Below are 22,399 nucleotides of genomic sequence, written 5' to 3'. Positions count from 1 at the left end.
ACTTTACCATGGTTGGTTAATATAAATTATATTTTTTAAGCCGAAGCTACACTATTAAGTGTTATATTTATAGTACTCAATAGTGTTCTCTGGTGTTTCGAGTGTTTAATGGATCTATATTGGGAGTTGATGCCACAAAAATTGTATGTGTATTTTTTATATATATATATATATATATATGTGTATATGTATATATATATAAACACAGGTATATTACAAAAACATATATAGTGAGTGCTGCGCTCTCTAGTTTATTTGAGATATATATATATATATATATATATATATTTATACCTACGTGTGTGTGTATGTATGTATGTATATATATATATATATATGTGTGGGTATATATATATATATATATATATATATATATATATATATAATTTATTATGCAGGTTTGTAAGCCTTACTGCTTCATCTCATACAGCAACCGTCCCTTTATCTCCATGCTGCTCTCCCTGGGCTTGGAATAGTAGGTTGCCTTGGCAAATCTATTCAAAACTTCGTTCCTTGGCCTTTATTGGTGGGGATTCGAGGCTTTCACATTTTCCCCTCACTGCTATACAGCTGACATCTTCTTCCAGACAGAATGAATTAAGGAAATACAATAAGACACTTGATCTACCAGTCAAGGATCTTTCCATGTCGCGGATGGATTCCATGGTGCACAAGCAGGGTAGCAAGCATCTAAAATACACAATACACGTTTGTTTACCAGACTAGCAATCAACTTCTTTTTCGCCCTTTTTGGCAGACATGATTGATGGGAGACACATTTCTTATTTCTTTATTGCACAAAATGAAAACGGTAAAACAAAGAAATGGGATTTAACTTTCCTTAATTTTTAATTTTTTCTTTATTTTTTTTTTTTTTTATCTGTGAGGTTTCAACATCAAAGAGAATCAGTGTATTTGTGTCTGAGGCACTGTGTCATTTGTAGAATGTATCATTTTGTTGTTAGAACTCTATGATGGATGTTTACCAATCAATCAAGGGTGTCGTATTTACATGGCCTATAATCCCTTTCACATTAGTTTTAAAAGAAGAATTTTTTGGCGGACTCGTCTTCAGATGGAGAGTTATTGACATGCATCAACTTTTTAAATGAAGTCTCTGTTGAAGTTTATGGAATATTGTTTATAAACATGAGTGTGCCTGCAGACTCTGAGCCGAAAAATAGAAAGCCATTGTTTTTGAAAATGTAAAGACATTAAAGCAAAGGTCCAGAATACGTACACACAGAGTGAAGCATTGCACTTCTTCTTTTTTTTTTCTTCTTTGCAAGTTACATGCTAATCAGGCAGAAATGAACTGCAATATTTCATTATATATCAAACATTGGCAGAAAGTTATTACTTGCTACCAGTGTAGGTTTACAGTCAATTTCCCCGGTATGAGCATTTGCAATTGTAAGCTTTCTTGGAAAATAACAATTCTGCTTATAATGGAGATGATTATGATATTGGCTGCTTGTGCATATGGCCCACAAATGCCGGACAGCTTTCTTTTTACCCTGCAATTTAGCTTTGAGCTAGACACCATCTTCTAAAGCTAAATCTCTTTACACACGTTACATCTGCCCGACCTGCGGTGCAGGGTTACGGATCATTAGATCTACAGTAAGAAGCTCTACAATCATTAAGTTGACTGTGAAAAGGTCGACATGGACAAAGGGTCGACACAACATTTTTGAAAAAAATAAAAAATTGTGTCGTTTTCACCGTCTGAGCATGAGGACCCCCAATTAGTGCACCACATCCCCTCTCTTGGCTCGTTTCACTTGCCATGCTACGGGACAAGGTGCCTTGTTCTGCTACCACTGCTCTAGGCACAGGTTACTATCACCAATCGTAGTCCACGTGGATGGTAAAGTATGGAAAAGTGGAAAAAGTCTAAAAAAACTCATGTCCACCTTTTGTACTTGTCGACCATAAGCACTCTCGACCTTTCATAGGTCGACCCAATGACCATGTTGACAATATGGTGTCGATTTAGTTGCCATCTAACTTGGGTGGGGAATCTTTGGTCCTCCAGCTGTTTTTGAACTACACATAACAACATGCCCTGCTAAAGTTTTGCTATTTGGCCATGCTAAAACTGTTGCATGGCATGCTAGGATGTGTAATTCAAGAACAGCTGGAGTGCAGCAGGTTCCCCACTCCTGGTCTAACTAAACACTGTAGATCTATAGTCCGCATACCTAGTGCAGCATGGCAGTGATGTGCGGTGAAGTAAATGGCTAGTACCAGAGACAAATTTACACATACACATACATGTATTAACCTGATGGTTCTTGTGGCATTATACACAGGTGCAGCAGTATATACTGCTGGACATTTGCTAAGTTATGAGCAGAAGTGTATGGACAAGGTAGGCAGGGGTGGTATTGCCTCGCCTGTTACAGACCAGTATACTTCTGAGTTTGATAATATTTTCTTTGTGTTTTTCATATAATTTTTATAGTCAAAACTCTGGAGTATACCGGAGTATGACAGGAGAGGCACTGCCTCACCTCACCGCAAATCACTGCCCCATAGTTTCACTAAGGTGCAAAGTTACTTACTTGTTTTGCTTCCAACTCAGAAGCAGAGCTAGGACCAAGGACCAATGTACAGATTGCAGTCCGTGCTAGGCCATATGCCAGCCTGATATAGGAAATGAAAGTTACATTTAAGAGAACATTGTATACATTTATAAACGTGTAGTCATACAGAGTGTACACCATGTTCTTATTTTCCTGTTCTTTAAAAGGAAAATAGTAACCATGTGTTTGCTGAATTTGACATGGGATGTATCCTTTCTTTCTTTCTTTCTTTCTTTCTTTCTTTCTTTCTTTCTTTCTTTCTTTCTTTTCTTTTCTTTTCTTTTTTTTAATGTTAAATATCTGTTTTGAAGTATGTTGCTATATAAAAGCAGGGATGTATATACCAAGGAGTGAACCTCTCAGAATAAGAATGTTCCTAGGAGAGAACTGTGTTCCTGATAGTATTTTCCTGCAAACCTTTTTTTCTTTTTATGAGAAGTTCTGTTATACTTAATTATTATATGGAAATCTGTTTACATTACTTTGTTTTGAAAACAAAACTACAGTTATTTTAGTTCCTATGCACAGTATATTTATTTATTTATGTTTGACTGGTGTGTGTTTGCAGAATTGCTGCAATTGGGTGTCCAGCTGTGAACCATTAGACACCTCAGTGGAATCCATGCTGCCAGACTGCCCACGCGTTTCTGCAGGTATACTTTTTTTGCTTTTACTGTTTATAATTTTCTTGCACATAAATAGTAATAAAGCGATTGGAAAGACCTGATGATAAGCATAAAGTATACGAGGAGTGGCTATTAAATAACGAGACTGATGCTATAATTTATGTTTAATTATATTAAGTACACTTTAACGCTGTTCCTCTTCTATCTACTCCCCTTCTGCACCCATACACCACTGTATTCTTATTTCCCATTGTGGGTTTTTTTCCTATGTCATATGCTTGCTTTCAGCACGACTGAATTATTAAATTACAGAACACTTTTTTCGTCACAATATTTGTTAATCTGTCTCTATGTTTTGAGGAGTTAACAAGCAGTAATAGGATGTAAGAGTGTGTTGGGTGAACTTTACCTGGTCAATAAGAATACTTGAGAAATGGAAAAGGGAAATCGAACAAGTATCATCTACTTAGTCACGTAACGTCATCTGAAAAAGATTAGGGGCCAGATGTACTAAGCATTGAAAAGTGATAAATTTCACGGTGGTAAAGTACCAAACAACCACCTCCTAACTGTCATTTTTCAACCCAGCCTGTAGAAAGGAGCTGATTGGCTGGTACTTTATCACCGTGAAATGTATCACCTTTTAAGGCTTAGTACATCTCCACTTAAGAGACTTAGGGGGACATTTACTAAGGCGTGATAAGAGCGGAGAAGTGAACCAGTGGTGAAGTTGCCCATGGCAACCAATCAGCACTGAAGTAACATCTATAATTTGCATACTATAAAATTATACAGAGCTGCTGATTGGTTGATGGGGCAACTTCTCCACAGGCTTACCTCTCCGCTCTTATCACTGCTTAGTAAGTGTCCCCCTTAGGGCCTAATTCAGATCTGATCGCAGCAGCAAATTTGTTAGCTAATGGGTAAAACTATGTGCCCTGCAGGCAGGGCAGATATAACATGTGCAGAGAGAGTTAGATTTGGGTGGATTATTTTGTTTCTGTGCAGGGCAAATACTGGCTGCTTTATTTTTTCACTGCAATTTAGATTTCAGTTTGAACACACCCCACCCAAATCTAACTCTCTCTGCACATGTTATATCTGCCCCCCCCCCCCTCCCCTGCAGTGCACCTGGTTTTGCCCATTAGCTAACAAATTTCCTGTTGCGATCAGATCTGAACTAGGCCCTTAGGTACTTTGTATATGGTGACTAATGCTTGATATAGGTAGCCTATGGGGTATATGCAATTGCGGTCGAATTCCCGAAATTGTCGAAAAACGTGACTTTTTCGCCCAAAAAAAAAAATCGACAATGCAATACAGTACTTTCCGTCAAAAAAACGGACTTTCCAAATTCGACTTTTTGAAATTCGACTTTTGTCAAATTCGACTTTTCTGCAATGGTACAAATGCGGCAATTCGACAAAAGTATATTCAATTGAAGTTTGGAAATTCGACAACAGTGCTTTTAGACAGTAAATTCGTCATTTTCAATCCGCCACACTTTGGTGGGTGAAACTAATAAAAAAAATTTAAAACAGGTTTTTTTGGGTGTTTTTTTATTGGTAATAGCATCTCTATTTATATTAGAAGGGATTAGGTACTTGGTTTGTCTTTTTGGGAGGCACAAGTATTATTTATATATTTTTAAAAATATATTTTATTTTATTTTAGATGGAATGGTAAAATCCCGGAAAAAAATGGCGTGGGGTCCCCCCTCCAAAGCATAACCAGCCTCTGGCTCTTCGAGCCGGTCCTGGTTCTAAAAATCCGGGGGAAAAATGGACAGGGGATCCCCCGTATTTTTAAAAACAGCACCGGGCTCTGCGCCTGGTGCTGGTGCAAAAAATACGGGGGACAAAAAGAGTAGGGGTCCCCCGTAATTTTTACACCAGCATCGGGCTCCACTAGCTGGACAGATAATGCCACAGCCGGGGGTCACTTTTATACAGTGCCCTGCGGCCGTGGCATTAAATGTCCAACTAGTCACCCCTGGCCGGGGTACCCTGGGGGAGTGGGGACCCCTTCAATCAAGGGGTCCCCCCCAGCCACCCAAGGGCCAGGGGTGAAGCCAGAGGCTGTCCCCCCCATCCAAGGGCTGCGGATGGGAGGCCGATAGCCTTGAGAAAATGTAAAGAATATTGTTTTTTCCTGTAGTACTACAAGTCCCAGCAAGCCTCCCCCGCAAGCTGGTACTTGGAGAACCACAAGTACCAGCATGCGGGAGAAAAACGGGCCCACTGGTACCTGTAGTACTACTGGAAAAAAAATACCCAACTAAAAACAGGAGACACACACCTTGAGAGTAAAACTTTATTGCACACCTGCCAACACACACATACTTACCTATGTTGACCCGCCGACTGCCACGTCTCCTGATCCGACGATCCGGGGTACCTGTGAATCAAATTATACTCACCTCAATCCAGTGTCCAGATATAAATCCTCGGACTTGGCAAAAAAAGAAAACGAACACCCGAACCAGCGGACTGAAAGGGGTCCCATGTTTACACATGAGACCCCTTTCCCCGAATGCCGGGACACCACGTGACTTGCCGAAATTAGACTGTCGAATTGAAAAACGGCCGATAAATTGCCGCGATTCGCCGCTAATTGCATATACCCCAATATCTCTCTATTATTTGCTGCAGGACAGCAGCTATGGGTATGCTGGAACTTCAAGTTCTCAACTTTATTAAATGTCAGTGAATCAAACATATGTTTGACTGTCATTTCCAATCAGGTAGTAACAAAACCCACTGTTTGACATCCTGCCCATTATCGGGGAAATTTATCAAACCTTCTAAAGAGCACAAGTGGAAAAGTTGCCCATAGCAACCAACCAGCTTTTAGCTATCATTTTTCAAGATCAGTCTATAAAATGATAGCTAGAAACTGATTAGTTGATATAGAAACATAGAATTTGACGGCTAAGATAAGAACCACTTGGCCCATCTAGTCTGCCCCTTTTTTTTATCCTTTAGGTAATCTCAACTCTTTTTTAACCTTAATTCTTTGTAAGGATATTCATATGCCTATCCCAAGCATGTTTAAATTGCTCTACAGTCTAAGATATGAGTGACTTCTTTACCTGTCCTCGGTAGAACGGTAGATACATCTCCCCTATGTCGTCTGTCCAGTCGTTTTAATGACTGTTTACTTTTTGAGAGAATTGCTTAGCAGATGAAAACATGACTGTGGCACATGGAAGGCTAATGGTGCAGGGCTGAGAGAATCTCCTAGGCAACAGAATGGCTCTGTACTGGTTGGTGCATTTGCACACCAGCGGTATAGCAATGATGCCATGCCATGTGACAGCAATGCAAATAACTTTCAGCATTTTTGAACATTGTCTAAACGCTGTGAAATATGTTTGCGGATTTTGTAATAACTTTACTTTTTACCAATGCTGCAGTGGAAGGTCAGACTAAGACTACATTTAGCATTCACGCTTCAGGCATGCACATTAAAAAGGACTTAGATGGCCTTTAATGGTGTAAACCTTTCTTACATTTTCCAACTATACCACAGTATGTAAAACTCAACAGGTTCATTTGAAAAATACAGATATTGGCCAGTGCTCCTGTTAAAGAAACAATGGCTCCAAATAAAAAAGGTTTATGTTTATATGTTTGTTGTTTTTTTTTGTGGGGGGGAGGGGAGGGTTGTTTTTGCGGCTTACATTTTGGTAACATTTGTAAAATGGTAGTATTTGCCATTCCAGCATTGTATATGTCCTTATTCCGAATCACAATGTCTGGTTTATTTATCAAGGATTTTGTGAAACATTTTTTATTGAAATACTTCCACGTATAGTAAATATTGACCAATTAGTATGTCATTATTTATGGATTTAATTAAGAGGGTATCCAGTTAGACCCGAAAATTTCAGTCTTGGAAAACAAGGTTTTCACAAAAAAACTTTAGCAACAATTTTTTGTGGAGGTATTCAGTTAGTCCCCATTTCCCCCCCCAAAAAAATGTTTAACTTTTCATGTAAAAACGCACAGGATCTGCAAAAAGTCACAGACCTACGTGTTGTCACGGCCACTAAAGGGGGGTACACATGGAGAGATCCGTGTTTAAAATCTAAGTAATCTGACTAGATTGCTTAGATTTTAAGCACGGATCTGCCGTGTGTATGCCCCCCAGCGATAGCCGCGCATCGCTATAGCCGGTGCTAGATTGAGCCTGCATGCAGGCTCAATCTAGCGGGTCGCTCACTTCAGCGCCCCCCGTCGTAGCCCCCCCCCCTTCCTCAGCACATCACGCTGTGCTGAGTGGGGGGAGAGATGTGTGCTGAGCGGTCTGTGTTGAGATTGCTCGGCACACATCTCTCCCGTCAGTACCCCCCTTAACAGGCCTGCTTTTTACGGATTTGGTTTAGCCTGCTTGAAACAAGAGAAACAAAAACCTAGATAAGTGCCGGCATCAGGGCTAATTGGATAGCTCAGGGGGAGGTACAAACCAGAGCTAATTGGATACCGCCTTATTTATACAGTATATCTATCAACAGTGGAGGATGCAGAAAGATGGTAGTGGACAACATGATATTTTTCAGTTGCCTTACAAGGAACCACTCTTGGCCTGTGCAGCAAAGCACCTGATCATAGTATTACATCAGACAATGGGCCTGATTCAGAGATGTATGCAATCCTGGTGATTTACGTATATCTCTGATGCACAGATACCACACTACGCATGTTCACTACGTTCTGTGAGATTGTATGCTGTGCCCCCCAAGCCCCATGCTGAGGCTGTTTGGGGGTGTTGACTGTCAGCATTAGAGAAAACTGGTGCTTTGTGCCCCTGCTTTTAGGGCGTGCTGAAGCCAATGGCGGATGCAGCTTTACTGGCTTCAGCAATGTGAATATCCCGGCCATCCTGAGTAAGCTGATGGTGGCACAGATGACCGATGTTCACACAGATGATCCAATACTGTGCCCTCAGACGTCGCAGCAGATCACAGAAGCCGGCAGGAGCCAGCTACTGCTGCATTTGCATAATTTCACAGCAGCATCTGCGACCACCTAGCGTACATTTCTGAATCAGGCCCGATAATCCTAATGTTTCACCTGTTTCAAAAAGTATCATAATCCACAGCTGGACAGTCTTGTTGGTGATGAGACTCAAGTGTAAATTCTGTATAGTTATAAGATGGTCACTGCCCATTGATACAGATACAAATAGTGATACGTAGAGTGTTTCAGATGACAGAAGGTTCCGGTATGAAAGATAGATAGTGTCTAGTTAGACAGTCAGTAGATAGACACCATATGTTAGACAGACATTAGGTCAACAGGGTCAAAATGTCGACAGGTCAAAATGTCGACAGGTCAAAAGGTCGACGGGAAAAAGGTAGACACCATGTTTTTTGCATTTTTGTGGTTTGTGTGGATAGTTTTGTCATCTGGGACCCCCAATTGTAGAAAGGCATATCCTCGCGGGGCTTGCTTCGCTCGCCACGCTTCGGGCACGGTGGCTCGCTGCGCTCGCCACAAGGTTTATAACCAACTCTATGCCGACATGGATAGAGAAAGTATGAAATAGTCCAAATACATGTTACTTTTTAAAAAAAATTGTCTTTTTTTTATGTCGACCTTTTGACCTGTCGACCTTTTTCACGTCGACCTTTTAACCCTGTCGACCTAATGTCTGTCTAACATATGGTGTCTATCTATTGACTGCCTAACTAGACACTGTCTATCTATCAAACGGATAGGGACAGAAATAATATAGAAAATACTATTATGCATACAGCCTGCAGCCATTTATTAGACATAAGCAGCTATCCCTCTGCATTTATCCTTCGCAAAACTCCCTACACCATTGGCAGTGAATTCAAATCTGTACATCTTTATTTAAACAGGGGTTGTTAGGCATTCTTACTGCAGTATGTTAAGCTGTCCAGCTAGCATTAAATAGTAACCTAGTACCAGCACTGTCACAATTCTAACCCACAACTGTGCTTTAAATAAATGAATAACAAAATAACTATGTGCCTGCATGTACACAGACCACAAACAAAGGGCCCCCTTCTCTCATACAGAGTGTATATGTATTTATTTGTATGTGGGAGATTTACGTGTGTGCTATTGGTATATACAATATTGAAATAGTCAGTTTAATTTGCTGGAGATGTCAGACAATGTGTTTAATTAAAATACAGATGAAAGATAATACATCTTTCATGGTTTAGTCGCTTGCATTATCTTTGAAATGATATCAAGTAAAAACAATCTCACGCATGTGTTAAATGTAATTAGAAAAATAATTCTGTTACAACGGTGGGAGGATAGAGCTAAACTGAAATAACTTTTATTTGTTTCCCGTTGTAGATTGTGCTGGGACTTTGTTGTTCCTGAATGCTGTTTGTTTAAATAGTACTGTTTAAGTTTTTATTTCAATGGCGGGTAACAGTACATTTCTGTAAGTTTATATTTTGGATATCAAACGCAGCTTTTGGCTATCCAAATCTGCAATGGCAAAAGCAGGTGGGTATTTGGGAAGTTTTGCTACCCTTTCTCACTTGTCATCGCTAAGGTATGCTCTCTTGTGAATTTATTAATCGTCCTTCAGTAAATAAAAGCCATGGTGTCCCAGCAGCCCAGCTAGAGAAACACAGACAGTCTGACAGCTTATAACATATGAATGGAGGAGCTATATGATAAGATATTCACCATATGTTCATTGTGTGGGGCAGAAACAGCATGAGATCTGTATGGAAAGAGACTGCATATGGGAGGTACGCCTGGAATATTTTTCCTTTTTTTTTTCAATGGGATGATATGCAAACGCATACTAGACAATTGACAGCATACGGTGTACATCACGCATAGTTATCGGAATATATTAAGGGCAAGCTGCATTTCTTCAAATTTTTATGGAATTTTTCTGTGAAGATGTCAGAAGACTGCAGTTTATTTTGATCAAGATCTCGAGTCGGCAGCGGTCTTTGGATGAGTACTATATGCTGAAGTTTGCATTTTGACGATAGTTTCTCAAAGAAACAATCAGGCACTCGGGCACTATCGGTGGCAGCAAAGGTTAAGGTTTATGGGATCACTTAGTTTTAGTGGTAAATTCTCTAAGGTGTGTTTCCGACAATGCTGGTCCGGCTTTTTTTTTTTAAAGTCTGATCAGCATTGTCGAAAATGGGCCAAAAAACAGTCTGAATTGGCCGCTAATTCGACAAAACACGTGGATCGACGGATAATCCGCCGATCCACGTGTTTTCCGACAAGTCGACAAAACGGCAAACCATTTGAATAGGTCGAATCCTGATTCGACCAAAAAAAGTCGGAAACTGCCGTCTTTCCGACTTGATGGCAGTTCTGACTTCAATTGAATACACCCATTAGACTGACTCTACTAAGGGTAATTGTTTAGGGAAAACATTTTTTTCTCTCCCTGACTACTGATTGGATGGAATCAAGGAATGATCTGATTCTGACCCACCAAGTTGTCAAAAGTTTTTACTTTAAGAAATTACCTCCACAGTTCAGATAATAATCAGGAAATAAATGGGGACTAAATTGTAACAGCACTGGCCACTAATTATTAATTATTACTGTGATCCATGAATGATCTCTGGGTGTATAAAAATGACACCTGCTCTGCATGGCTATGTGCCTTTCTCTCTTTATGGTAGTGTATCCGGCTGTTTGCACTTCTGCCTTCTGGTAGCATTAAAAGAAAAAGTAGTTGTGGGCATTGAGATGAGCTATCTAATCATCTGATTAATGAGTGTTTAGAATGTTTAGAATATGGAAGATTTTAAAAGCCATGTAACAATGACTGTCGGCTCTCAGCCACATCCCACTAATAAGCCATTCAGACCTGTAGCCAGTCTCTTTGTGATATGCAAGCACTTTATTAATAAAACTACATTTTAAAAACCTCCCTTAGTTATAGTAGCTTGCTCTTCTATTATCACACACTGACAGAATGTTAATCTGCAAAAATAATCAGGAGGAAATCTGAAATTTCAGGCAGCAAACACATTTACCCTGCTATAATACGCGCGTTGAGTGCTCCGTGTAAACACGTTCTAGATGGCATGCTGGTATCATTTTGGCAGAATGGAAGTAGCGAGACTACACAGTACATCAGTGCTACAGGCACAGCTTAATGCTCTGAGAAATGCAAGTGCACAGTGTGCTAGACACAGACCTGTGAGGCTGATTAATACCATTCTGTCATTTCATTTGTTCACTCTACAAAAAAATGAGGAACCTGTAGAAGGGGTGGCATTTGGTAACTTTTTCTGGTACTCTACCATTAAGAAAAGTCTGTTTGCACGGAGGACGTGCTAGTGATATTGGTAGGAAGCCGCATGGAGCATGCTATAAATAAGGGGCACCAGCTGTTGCAGAGGATTGCTGAACGAATGATGCTTGTTCAGAGTAAAATTGTAGTTATTTTGTTGATTGCTGTTACTTGGAGGGAAAAAAAGACAAAAGGAAGTTATTTAAACTGAAATTATATCTTTCTTTAGGAGGCGGAGTGGTGTCTGTGAATGAAATGTTGTGGTGTTTTCAGGAGCTCATTGTATGTTAAATTGTGTTTTCTAATGACAGGAGGCATGTGTTTTTGTGTGAGGCCCATCCACTGTGGGATTACGCCTGTGTTAAGAGTGCCCTGTTGGCACACTGAGAAGGGTTTGAGAAGATCCTGAACCCTCCACATGTGGCCAGGACTGTGACAGAAACTAACAATAGTATAATGGACACAGGCAAGCGCTAAGAATAAAATATATAATATATACACAAGAGATAGCTGGCAGTGTATAATTATAATGTGCTGCGGCATTCTGGAGTACATTGTACCCGTCTATGAAAGAGGAGATAATAAGAGAAGCAGCTGGTAATAGTGGAGAGTCAATCAAATTGAGGCTGGAAATGAATTAGCTTCAACAACTATGTTAAGAGACCCCAGATAAAAAAAAAAAAATAGCAGCCAGAGTACCGAGTGATCAAATAAAATCATACAAGAAAAATGATAGTAAATATTAGTGCTTCAATTACAAGGGATATTAGTAGGGTCCCTGGGCTAATCTCAGAAAGCCAATCACAGCCTGTCCTCACAGAGGCTGCAGGGGCTTTCTAGTAAGTGCTCCATTATGCTAAAATAATTAAAATGTTGTGAAGGAGTTATTTATCCAATGAATTAATCGTTAATTGTAACTTCTTTGTATAGGACTTAAGAAAGAAGAATATATGCAGATTACCAGTGTATTCATGATAGACCACAACCTGGTAGTGATAGTACAATCCTAATATTTGTGCAGCCGCCCTATAGTCAGTAGACATCATCCATACCTGTTTCCACTGGACTGTTAGAATGGGTGTAGTACGGTATGCCGGCGCTCGGGCTCCCGGCGAGCAGCATACCGGCGCCGGGAGCCCGACCGCTGGCATAACGACAGCGTGGCGAGCGCAAAGGAGCCCCTTGCGGGTTCGCTGCGATCGCCACGCTGCGGGCACGGTGGCGCGCTATGCGCGCCACACTATTTTATTCTCCCTCCAGGGGGATCGTGAACCCCCAAGAGGGAGAATAGTTGTCGTATGCCGGATGTCGGGATTCCGGCACCGGTATACTGTGCGCCGGGATCCCGACATTCGGCATACAGAAGACCACCCGTTAGAACATGCATCGCGAGGAGCACACGTGTGTGTGTACATATATATATTAGAGATGTGCACCGGAAATTTTTCGGGTTTTGGATTCGGTTCCGCGGCCGTGTTTTGGATTCGGACGCGTTTTGGCAAAACCTCCCTGAAATTTTTTTGTCGGATTCGGGTGTTTAAAAAAAAAAAAACAGCTTAAATCATAGATTTTGGGGGTAATTTTGATCCTATAGTAGTATTAACCTCAATAACCACAATTTCCACTCATTTCCAGTCTATTCTGAACACCTCACACCTCACAATACTATTTTTAGTCCTAAAATTTGCACCGAGGTCGCTGGATGACTAAGCAAAGCGACCCAAGAGGGCGGCACAAACACCTGGCCCATCTAGGAGTGGCACTGCAGTGTCAGACAGGATGGCACTTAAAAAAATTGGCCCCAAACAGCACATGATGCAAAGAAAAGAGAAAAAGAGGTGCACTGTGGTCGCTGGACGGCTAAGCTAAGCGACACAAACACCTCAATATCACTGGAATTATTCGTTCTTATCAATCGTTCTAAGATCCGAGATGAAATGGTATGCTCTTCGGCAGCCAGTGACCTGCTCCGTTCTGTACCTGAACCCTCTGGCACTCTTTCTTCATTTGATCCCACAAATGAAGATGAAGTATCATCACTCTTCTGCTTCTCTACTACCTCTCCTCTTGATCCTTTACCCTCACAAATAAGTAAAGCTCTGTCTCTGGTGCTCATCCCTACCTTAACTAACATCTGTAATCTCTCTCTCTCTACTGGTATTTTTCCTTCACTCTTCAAGCATGCAGTGATTACTCCCATTTTAAAAAAACAAAATTCTGACCCTAATGCTCTCTCAAACTACCGCCCTATCTCTCAGCTCCCTTGTCTCTCTAAGCTACTTGAGAGACTTGCCTACACTCGACTCACACACTTTCTTAACTCATACACTTTGTTGGACCCACTTCAGTCAGGCTTCCGTTCCCAACATTCCACAGAGACGGCACTGACTAAAGTTGTTAATGATTTGGTCACTGCGAAGTCTAAAGGCCACTACTCACTACTTATTCTTCTAGACCTATCTGCTGCATTTGACACTGTAGACCACTCTCTTCTCATACAGACACTACAATCCCTAGGTCTTAAAGACACAGCCCTTTCTTGGTTCCTATCGTACCTATCTAATCGCTCCTTCAGTGTTAGCTTCTCTGAATCTACCTCCTCTTCGCTACCTCTTTCAGTTGGAGTACCGCAAGGCTCAGTCTTGGGTCCTCTGCTTTTCTCTATCTATACCTCATCTCTTGGTAAACTAATCAGCTCTTTTGGTTTTCAGTATCATCTGTACGCAGATGATACTCAAATCTACCTATCCTCCCCTGACTTGTCCCTATCTGTACTGGACCGTGTCACTGAATGCCTTTCTGCCATCTCATCCTGGATGACATCTCGCCACCTCAAACTTAATATTTCAAAGACAGAGTTAATTATATTTCCACCGGCCAATAGTAGGTACCAACCTGATATCTCTATCACTGTTGAAAACTCGACTATCTACCCTACCCCACAAGCTCGCTGCCTAGGTGTCATCCTTGACTCTGATCTGTCCTTTGTTCCCCACATTCAATCTGTCTCAAAATCATGTTACATGCATCTAAAAAACATATCCAAAATACGACTATACCTTACACAAGACACTGCTAAAACTCTTATCCACGCTCTCATTATCTCCCGCATTGATTATCGCAATAGTCTCCTAACTGGTCTTCCCAAAACGATACTCTCACCACTACAATCCATTCTGAATGCAGCGGCGAGGCTTATCTTCCTCGCTAGACGTTCATCGTCTGCAGATCCACTCTGTCAGTCCCTCCATTGGTTACCTGTACTCTACCGCATTCAATATAAAATACTTTTACTCACACACAAGGCCATTAACCAAACTACACCAATGTACATCACTTCGCTTATCACAAAATATCTCCCAACCCGACCTCTTCGCTCTTCACAAGACCTGCGTCTCTCATCCACAATCATTACTCGCTCCCACTCACGACTGCAGGACTTTCATCGGGCTGCACCCACTCTGTGGAATGCCCTACCACGCACAATAAGACTCTCCTCTAGTCTCCAAACCTTCAAGCGTTCCCTCAAAACTCACCTTTTTAGGCAAGCGTATCAAATTCCTGAACCGCCCACATAACTTTCATAAACCTTCCTATCAAATTACATCCACTCTGTACAGTCCACACATATCCTCACATGTCTTTTCATTCTATGCAATAGATAGCACCTTTCCTTGTGTACATATGCCTATTTCCCTATAGATTGTAAGCTTGCGAGCAGGGCCTTCCTACCTCTATGACTGTTATCACCCAGTTTGTTATTGTTATTTCAAATTGTAAAGCGCAACGGAATTTGCTGCGCTATATAAGAAACTGTTAATAAATAAAATAAATAAATGGTATTTTTGGTCCAAATCACTGGAAGAAAATGACAAAATCACTGGAATTATTTGTTCTAATCAATGGTATTGTTGGTCCAAATCACTGGAAGAAAATGACAAAATCACTGGAATTATTTGTTCTAATCAATGGTATTATTGGTCCAAATCACTGGAAGAAAATGACAAAATCAATGGAATTATTCATTCAAATCAATGGTATTATTGGTCCAAATCACTGGAAGAAAATGACAATCTCTGGAATTATTCGTAAACATTTGTAGAAAGTCGCTGCTTTCTGATTACAGAAATGCTCAGATATTCCTACGCATCCACAATCCCTTCCCAGAGGAAAAAGAAATTGAGAAACCGTTGTTTGAGAACGTTTGTTCTCTTTCCCTTACAAAGGAACAAACCATTTTCCAAGAAGACTGACGTTTTTGGGATTATGAAGACATAATGTTTTTGAATATAAATCCTAAAGCAGGTGGTGTATTAGAGCAAAAGAGTGCAAGAGACCAGCCATGTAGTTTCTGAAATATTATGACAAAATGTTACTGTATTTCATAAGCACTCATTCCTAACTCTGCTAAGTACTGTTTGGTATACTGTATCTGGCTTCCATGAGGTAGTTGTACGTTATTTCAGCTTCCATTGACCTTTTTGAAAGCGGTAGAAGTTATCGATTCTTTTTTTTAATTTTAATTTTCCCCTTTTTTTTCATTTTCTCCTGCATAGCTCAGTAAAATGTTGCAATGTTAAGTATTGACTTGTGCCTTCTGGGGGTCCACGTCTTCACCAAACCCAGCCAAATCTCATCCTAACCCTCTGTTCCACGTTCTCTATGTACCCTATCTGTGTCACCTATGTCTGTCTACCCCTCCCCTTTAGATTGTAAACTCTCACAAGCAGGGTCCTCTTCCCTCATGTGCTTATCCTTTGTCTTACTTTAATAATCTTCAATTGTACCACATCCAGCAGTCTTCTGCCACCTGATACTTATTCCAGTGTCATCTGTTGATGTAACTATGTTTATTTACCCTGTACTTGTCCTATACTGTCATCAACTGTAAGTTGCTGTTTGATTATTTATGTACTCTGTAATTGGGGGCTGCGGAACCCTTGTGGAGCCATGTAAATAAAGGATAATGATAATAATAATAATAATAATAATAATATAGGGTGTATAATCACCAGGTGTATCTCACACATCGCTCAGTACAGTATACAGGGTGTATAATCCCCAGGTGTATCTCACACATCGCTCAGTACAGATTACAGGATGTATAATCACCAGGTGTATAACACACATCGCACAGTACAGTATATAGGGTGTATAATCCCCAGGTGTATCTCACACATCGCTCAGTACAGATTACAGGATGTATAATCATTAATCACCAGGTGTATAACACACATCGCACAGTACAGTATACATACTGGTCACAACAATGCAGCAGATATTGAGCACTGATCAGGATACTAGAAGTGACACAGAGCTGCAAGATACAGCAATGGCCTACTGTACTGTACTATATATGTATACTGCTGGTCACCAAAATGCTGCACTGTCCTACTATATACTGCTCACAATAATGCAGCACAGATATGGAATGGATACTTGCAGTGACACAGAGCTGCAAGATACAGCAATGGCCTACTGTACAACTATATGCTGTTGGTCACCAAAATGCTGCACTGTAATACTATATATACTGCTCACAAAAATGCAGCACAGATATGGAATGGATACTTGCAGTGACACAGAGCTGCAAGATACAGCAATGGCCTACTGTACAACTATATACTGTTGGTCACCAAAATGCTGCACTGTAATATTATAATACTGCTCACAAAAATGCAGCACAGATATGGAATGGATACTTGCAGTGACACAGAGCTGCAAGATACAGCAATGGCCTACTGTACTGTACTACTATTATACTGGTGGTCCCCAGTCCCCACAATAAAGCACACTGAGCACAGATATTTGCAGCACACTGAGCACAGATATGGAGCATTTTCAGGCAGAGGACGTAGATATTTGCAGCACACTGATCACAGATATTTGCAGCACACTGAGCACAGATTACGGAGCTTTTCAGGGAGAGAACGCAGCCACGTCCTCTCCGTTCAATCTCCAATGCACGAGTGAAAATGGCGGCGACGCGTGGCTCTTTATATAGAATACGAATCTCGCGAGAATCCGACAGCAGGATGATAACGTTCGGGCGCCTTCGGGTTAACCGAGCAAGGCGGGAAATAGGTGAAGTTCGGGGGGGTTCAGATCTCGGAGAACCGAACCCGCTCATCTCTAATATATATCTGTTTGTGTATATATATATATATATATATATATAATTATTATCCTTTATTTATATAGCGCCACAAGGGATCCGCAGCGCCCATTACACAGTACATAATCATGTGAGCAAACAAGAAAACAGCACTTACAGTTCAAGACAATATAGGACAGGTATAGAAAACCCGGGGTTAGATGCCATCAAAGGGAGTATGGAGTATAAGATGGTGTAAGTAAGAAAAGGAAAGGCACATGAGGAAAGAAGGCCCTGCTCTTGCAAGTTTACAATCTAAAAGGTAAGGGGCTAACAGACTGGGGTGACACAGACGGGGTAGACAGTGGGCATAGACAAGAGGGTTAGGAGGAGATTTGGCTGGGTTTGGGGAAGAAGTGGGTCTTGAGAGCCCGTTTAAAGTTTTATAGAGAGGTGGAGCGTCAGATGGAGAGAGGTAGAGCATTCCAGAGATAGGGAGCAGCATGTGCAAAATCTTGTAGGTAGGAGTGGGAGGAGGTAATCAGTTGGCAGGAGAGACGGCGTGCATTAGCAGAGCGAAGAGGCCGGGTGGTATATATCTGTATGCTACCTAATTGCTCATTTTCAGACATTGTTGTGTTATTTCTGTATTGTGCTGTGTTAGATATAAATGCAGTAGCAGTAACATTCCTAGTGGTGGCATCACTCTGTGCTGACATGTTTATGTGCATTAGGAGCACCTGCCTGTGGGACAGAAGAAGAGTGCTGCCCATTCTCTTTAATATGTTATCACTGAGCAATTTGTGCACTATGCAAGCTGGCACTTTTCTAGTTGGAAACGGGCTAGTAGTCAGTGCCCATCTAATAACACCTGGTCTCCCTACTCTCTTAATACACCTATACAAGTCGCTCCCATCATGTTGTTAATAAAACAGCAACAGAACTGAGATTTCCTTTAAAATGACTATCATTTGCCACATGTGAAAAAAGCTAACAAAGATAATCCCTACTGAAGTTTTGAATTTAAGTTTTTTTTTGTACTTTCATTCTTGTAATGCCCCAAAATGTACTGAATTAAACAAATGCATTGTCTTGCTTTTGATGAGGACTGTAATGCCACTGGGAAGGTGAGGTATTTTTTTGCACCTCATTAAAAAAATGAATTCCTCATATGTGAAGTCTTTTTTTCCCAGTAGCTATTAACAAATCTGTGGAATTCCCCCCCTCGTACACCAAGGCTTTCCCCCAAACCTCCAAACCTTCAGGTGTTCTCTGAAAACACTTTACACTGGTTTATTCAATTTCCAAACCACCCTGTTATCCATTTTAGTCAATTGTACCCAACTGTCACTCTTTCTACACTGTTCACACAAGACTTGCATTTAATCTCTTTCTACAGTATATTAAAGCAATTTTCTGACTCCTATATGATTATTGCTTTGTGACTGGTTCATATAGCCCCACTATTAGCTTGCTGGAACAATATTTGTCATGTAGCTATTAACCAAATATATCAAACTTTGAATTTCCTATAGATTGTCTGTAAGCTTGCAAGCAGGGCCCTCTTAAGTCTTTGATTGCTAATACACCGTTTTCTTTACTGCTGTGTATGTTCCCACTTATAAAGTACTGCACAGTTTGTGGGTGCTGTATAAATGTTACCAATAATTATATTTACAGACAGATTGACAAGAACATACATCCTGTCTGAAACTACGTGTTCTGTTTATTTCAGTGCTTCTGTGTTCACTAAAACTTTTCTTATGCCATTTTCTCTCTACATTCTGGGTTGGAATGGAAACGGATTTGATAGGAAATACTGATTCTGCATTAGACATTTCATGTGTGAAAAATAAAAACAAGTGTTCATACTATAGATCCGAAAGGCATTAGTTTGACGGCTGTTGGGATCCCAGGCTGTCAGGATATGGATGCCGCAATCCCGACACCCAGCGGTTGGAATCCCGATCACCGCCCGGAATCCCCACTCGGGTGGTGGTCCATGCCACCACCCGAGGGGGTATATAACCCTGTGGCGACTGCAAGATGACACGCTGTGCTCCCCACCGGTATTCCAGCTGTCGAGATCCCAGCGTTGCTCTCCTGGCCGCTGGGTCCCGACAACCGGCATATCATACTGAATCCATAGATTCATATTATAGCTGTCATGTAGTTGTTTTAATGCCATGTGTGATTTAATATGTGCAATATGAAGGCACTCATTTTCTACACACACATGCTTAGGAATGTACTTCCTTGTGACCAGTAACTGTATCACCTGCTTACTTAAGCCACAGCCGCAATCAACATTAAAGCGCATGTACTGGATGATAAGAATGTGCACTGAAAGAGTAATATTGTCACCTGTGAGAAAATCCCTTCCACTTCTCTGAAGAGTTTTATGCAGCTGCACTGTTTTTGTATTTTTCTATAGTATTATCAGTTGGGTTATTGGCTGAACAATGTTACTTTACCAAGGATGTTTGAAAACCATGATACTCTGTTACTGTCCACAACATAGTGCAGCAAGTATAATAAAGTTATGTAAAGAACTGTGATGGGAGGGAGAGTTGTATAGATTGCTTCTGTTATCAAACAAAAATACAGTAAGTATCAGTAACAACTCTACAAATAGTTGTAAGGAAAATTAGTCACATCTGAATATGTTATATACTCTTGATTTGTTGTTGCTATATATATATATACTCTTTAACTTGGCCAATAGGCAATGTGGAATGTTATTTGGAAAAGGGTAATTTCACCAGAGCCACTGGCAGTTCTACTGAGTCACGTTTAAACTCACATCTCCAACATTGTGACCACATTCAGCGATACCAGATGTCATGCATTTAAAAATACTGTACATCACCAAAAGGGACATATTGATTTCTAATTCGATACACACAGAAGCGTATCAGGTTAAGACTAAAACCCCAAATTTGTGTAAATTGCATGAAATTATTTGTTTCCTCAGCTTTATAGAAATTGATTTACAGGCATTGCTGTAAAGTGACAAGCGTGCTGTCTGAGATTACATTTGTATGTCAGATAGGAAAGGGATGATCTACAGCGTGTGAGATAGCATTTGAGGTTAGGGTATTGTAACAAGTGGTTTGCAGAATTGCTTGTGATCATATCCTTTTACAGTGGTTTCCACAAATACATCATCAGAAAGCATTTTATTATCTGTCATGTACTATCCCTGTGTTATGTATGTGTCTGTCAGTGACTGCCTCGTTACATACTGTATACGGCTTACCGTCAGATGCATGAGTGTGCAAATAACACAACCATATGTTCAGTATTATAGAAGGAGGCAAACGCACTGACACAATACATGCCAGACCACAATAGCTGTTTATTATTAGCTTATAGTGGATCTTTACACTCATTCTCATAGTTACATTGTTAGGACACATAAATAAAGATGACCATGCCATATACTATAACATCACAGCATCCAATCAGATTTGTGCTTTAATTTTTCTAGTGCCGCGTAGTAAGTGAAAGCAGATGTCTGCTTGCTGGACATACAGTATGGCAGTGTTGTGTAAAGATGCTAATGACAAATCAGAAAGTGACTGCAATGAGGTAGTGTTGTCGGGATTTTTAATGACTTTTGAAATGGGAGGAGAGGTCGGGGGGTGGGTGGTAGTTTCTCCAAGCCTCAAGTGACTTGGTGAACAAAAGTCCAATATAGACTTAAAGAATGTAAGTAACAGCCAAAACTATAGAAAATAAATTACCAAGTAATTTGTTTGGCGCTGATCACGAGCTGCTTAACTAAGTGCTGCCAATAAATATCGGGATAGTTGGTCCCCACAAATGGATAAACACAAAAACAAATTGGCGCTAGAGAGCTGAATATATAAAAATATCACAATTTTATTAAAATGTTCTATAAAATCCTATTGTTGCAACATTCATTTAAAACATTATTTATATTAATAAGGGCATATCATAGCACTGCAATTAATTATGAATTCTATATATAAATATATAGAGTTTATAAAATTGTGCTGGAAATCAGATAGTAAAGTTCATCCATATGTTATAGCCACAGTCCAGGAACTGGTTTAAGCGAATGGAAATAATTACCAACTGAAGTTGGAGATGGTGACCTTTTAATGGCTTGATTCAAGGATCTACTTGGTCCGATTAAAAGCTCAGGTCCGTGTTCATAAGTATCCAAATCGCAAATAAAAGTTCCTATATCTGACTCCAGGCTTTTTCTTTTGATGAATGAATAAATAGCGTCCAGCTCCTCTACCAACGCGTTTCGCTGTTTCACACAGCTTTTTCACACATCTTTTTCAAAACTAACAGCATTGAAAAATACCAGGGAGTGAGGAAAGAGTACAAAGATTCCTAGACTGAGTGGAGTTTTAGAATTCGGTTATGAAGCAGACTAGCATTGAATTCCATCATTGCTCTTTGCAAAATGTAAATAAGCATTGTACCTTAATTCTGTGAGACTGAAATCTTCCAAACTCTAGCAATTTGGGAATGGTCATAGTACAGACATGTTACACCAGTTTATCAAGTGGTCTGCTAGGACTCTTGATTAGGTAGCACAGTAGCATGACTAGGTGGCCAGTAGGTATCATGGCACCAATGTTCCATCTGAGAAAGGCTGATAATTTACTCCAAAAAGTATATACCAGAAGACAGTCACATCTGACATGTAGGTAAGTGCTAACAAGACCGTTTTATCTCCTACATCAGTTGTAAGAGCTAAGATACATCTGAAGTAGTTTGTAAGGAACCAGGGGGGTCATTCCGAGTTGTTCGCTCTGTAAAAATCTTCGCATCGCAGCGATTTT

The 22,399-nt window shown here is 40.4% G+C and overlaps 1 protein-coding gene and 1 long non-coding RNA gene across 7 annotated transcripts in view; one reads left to right on the top strand and one right to left on the bottom strand.

Moving 5' to 3' along the window:
* LOC135060883 (uncharacterized) overlaps positions 1–6,450 on the bottom strand; it is a 71,062-nt gene extending 64,612 nt beyond the window's left edge. For both annotated transcript variants that reach the window (XR_010247289.1, XR_010247283.1), the window contains exons 1-2: positions 6,306–6,450; positions 414–690 (exon numbers count right to left, since the gene is read on the bottom strand). This is a non-coding gene — a long non-coding RNA (uncharacterized LOC135060883). The remainder of the gene's footprint in view (positions 1–413; positions 691–6,305) is intronic.
* ARB2A (ARB2 cotranscriptional regulator A) overlaps positions 1–22,399 on the top strand; it is a 792,581-nt gene that overhangs the window by 592,026 nt on the left and 178,156 nt on the right. For all 5 annotated transcript variants that reach the window (XM_063964011.1, XM_063964006.1, XM_063964010.1 and 2 more), the window contains one exon: positions 3,157–3,241. In XM_063964011.1, the coding sequence (XP_063820081.1) occupies positions 3,157–3,241 (85 nt within the window). The remainder of the gene's footprint in view (positions 1–3,156; positions 3,242–22,399) is intronic.

The sequence above is a fragment of the Pseudophryne corroboree genome, chromosome 1 (genome assembly GCF_028390025.1).
Source record: "Pseudophryne corroboree isolate aPseCor3 chromosome 1, aPseCor3.hap2, whole genome shotgun sequence".
Lineage (NCBI taxonomy): Eukaryota > Metazoa > Chordata > Amphibia > Anura > Myobatrachidae > Pseudophryne > Pseudophryne corroboree.
The sequence above is the reverse complement of the archived record's forward strand: the minus strand, read 5'-3'. Positions and strand labels throughout refer to the sequence as shown.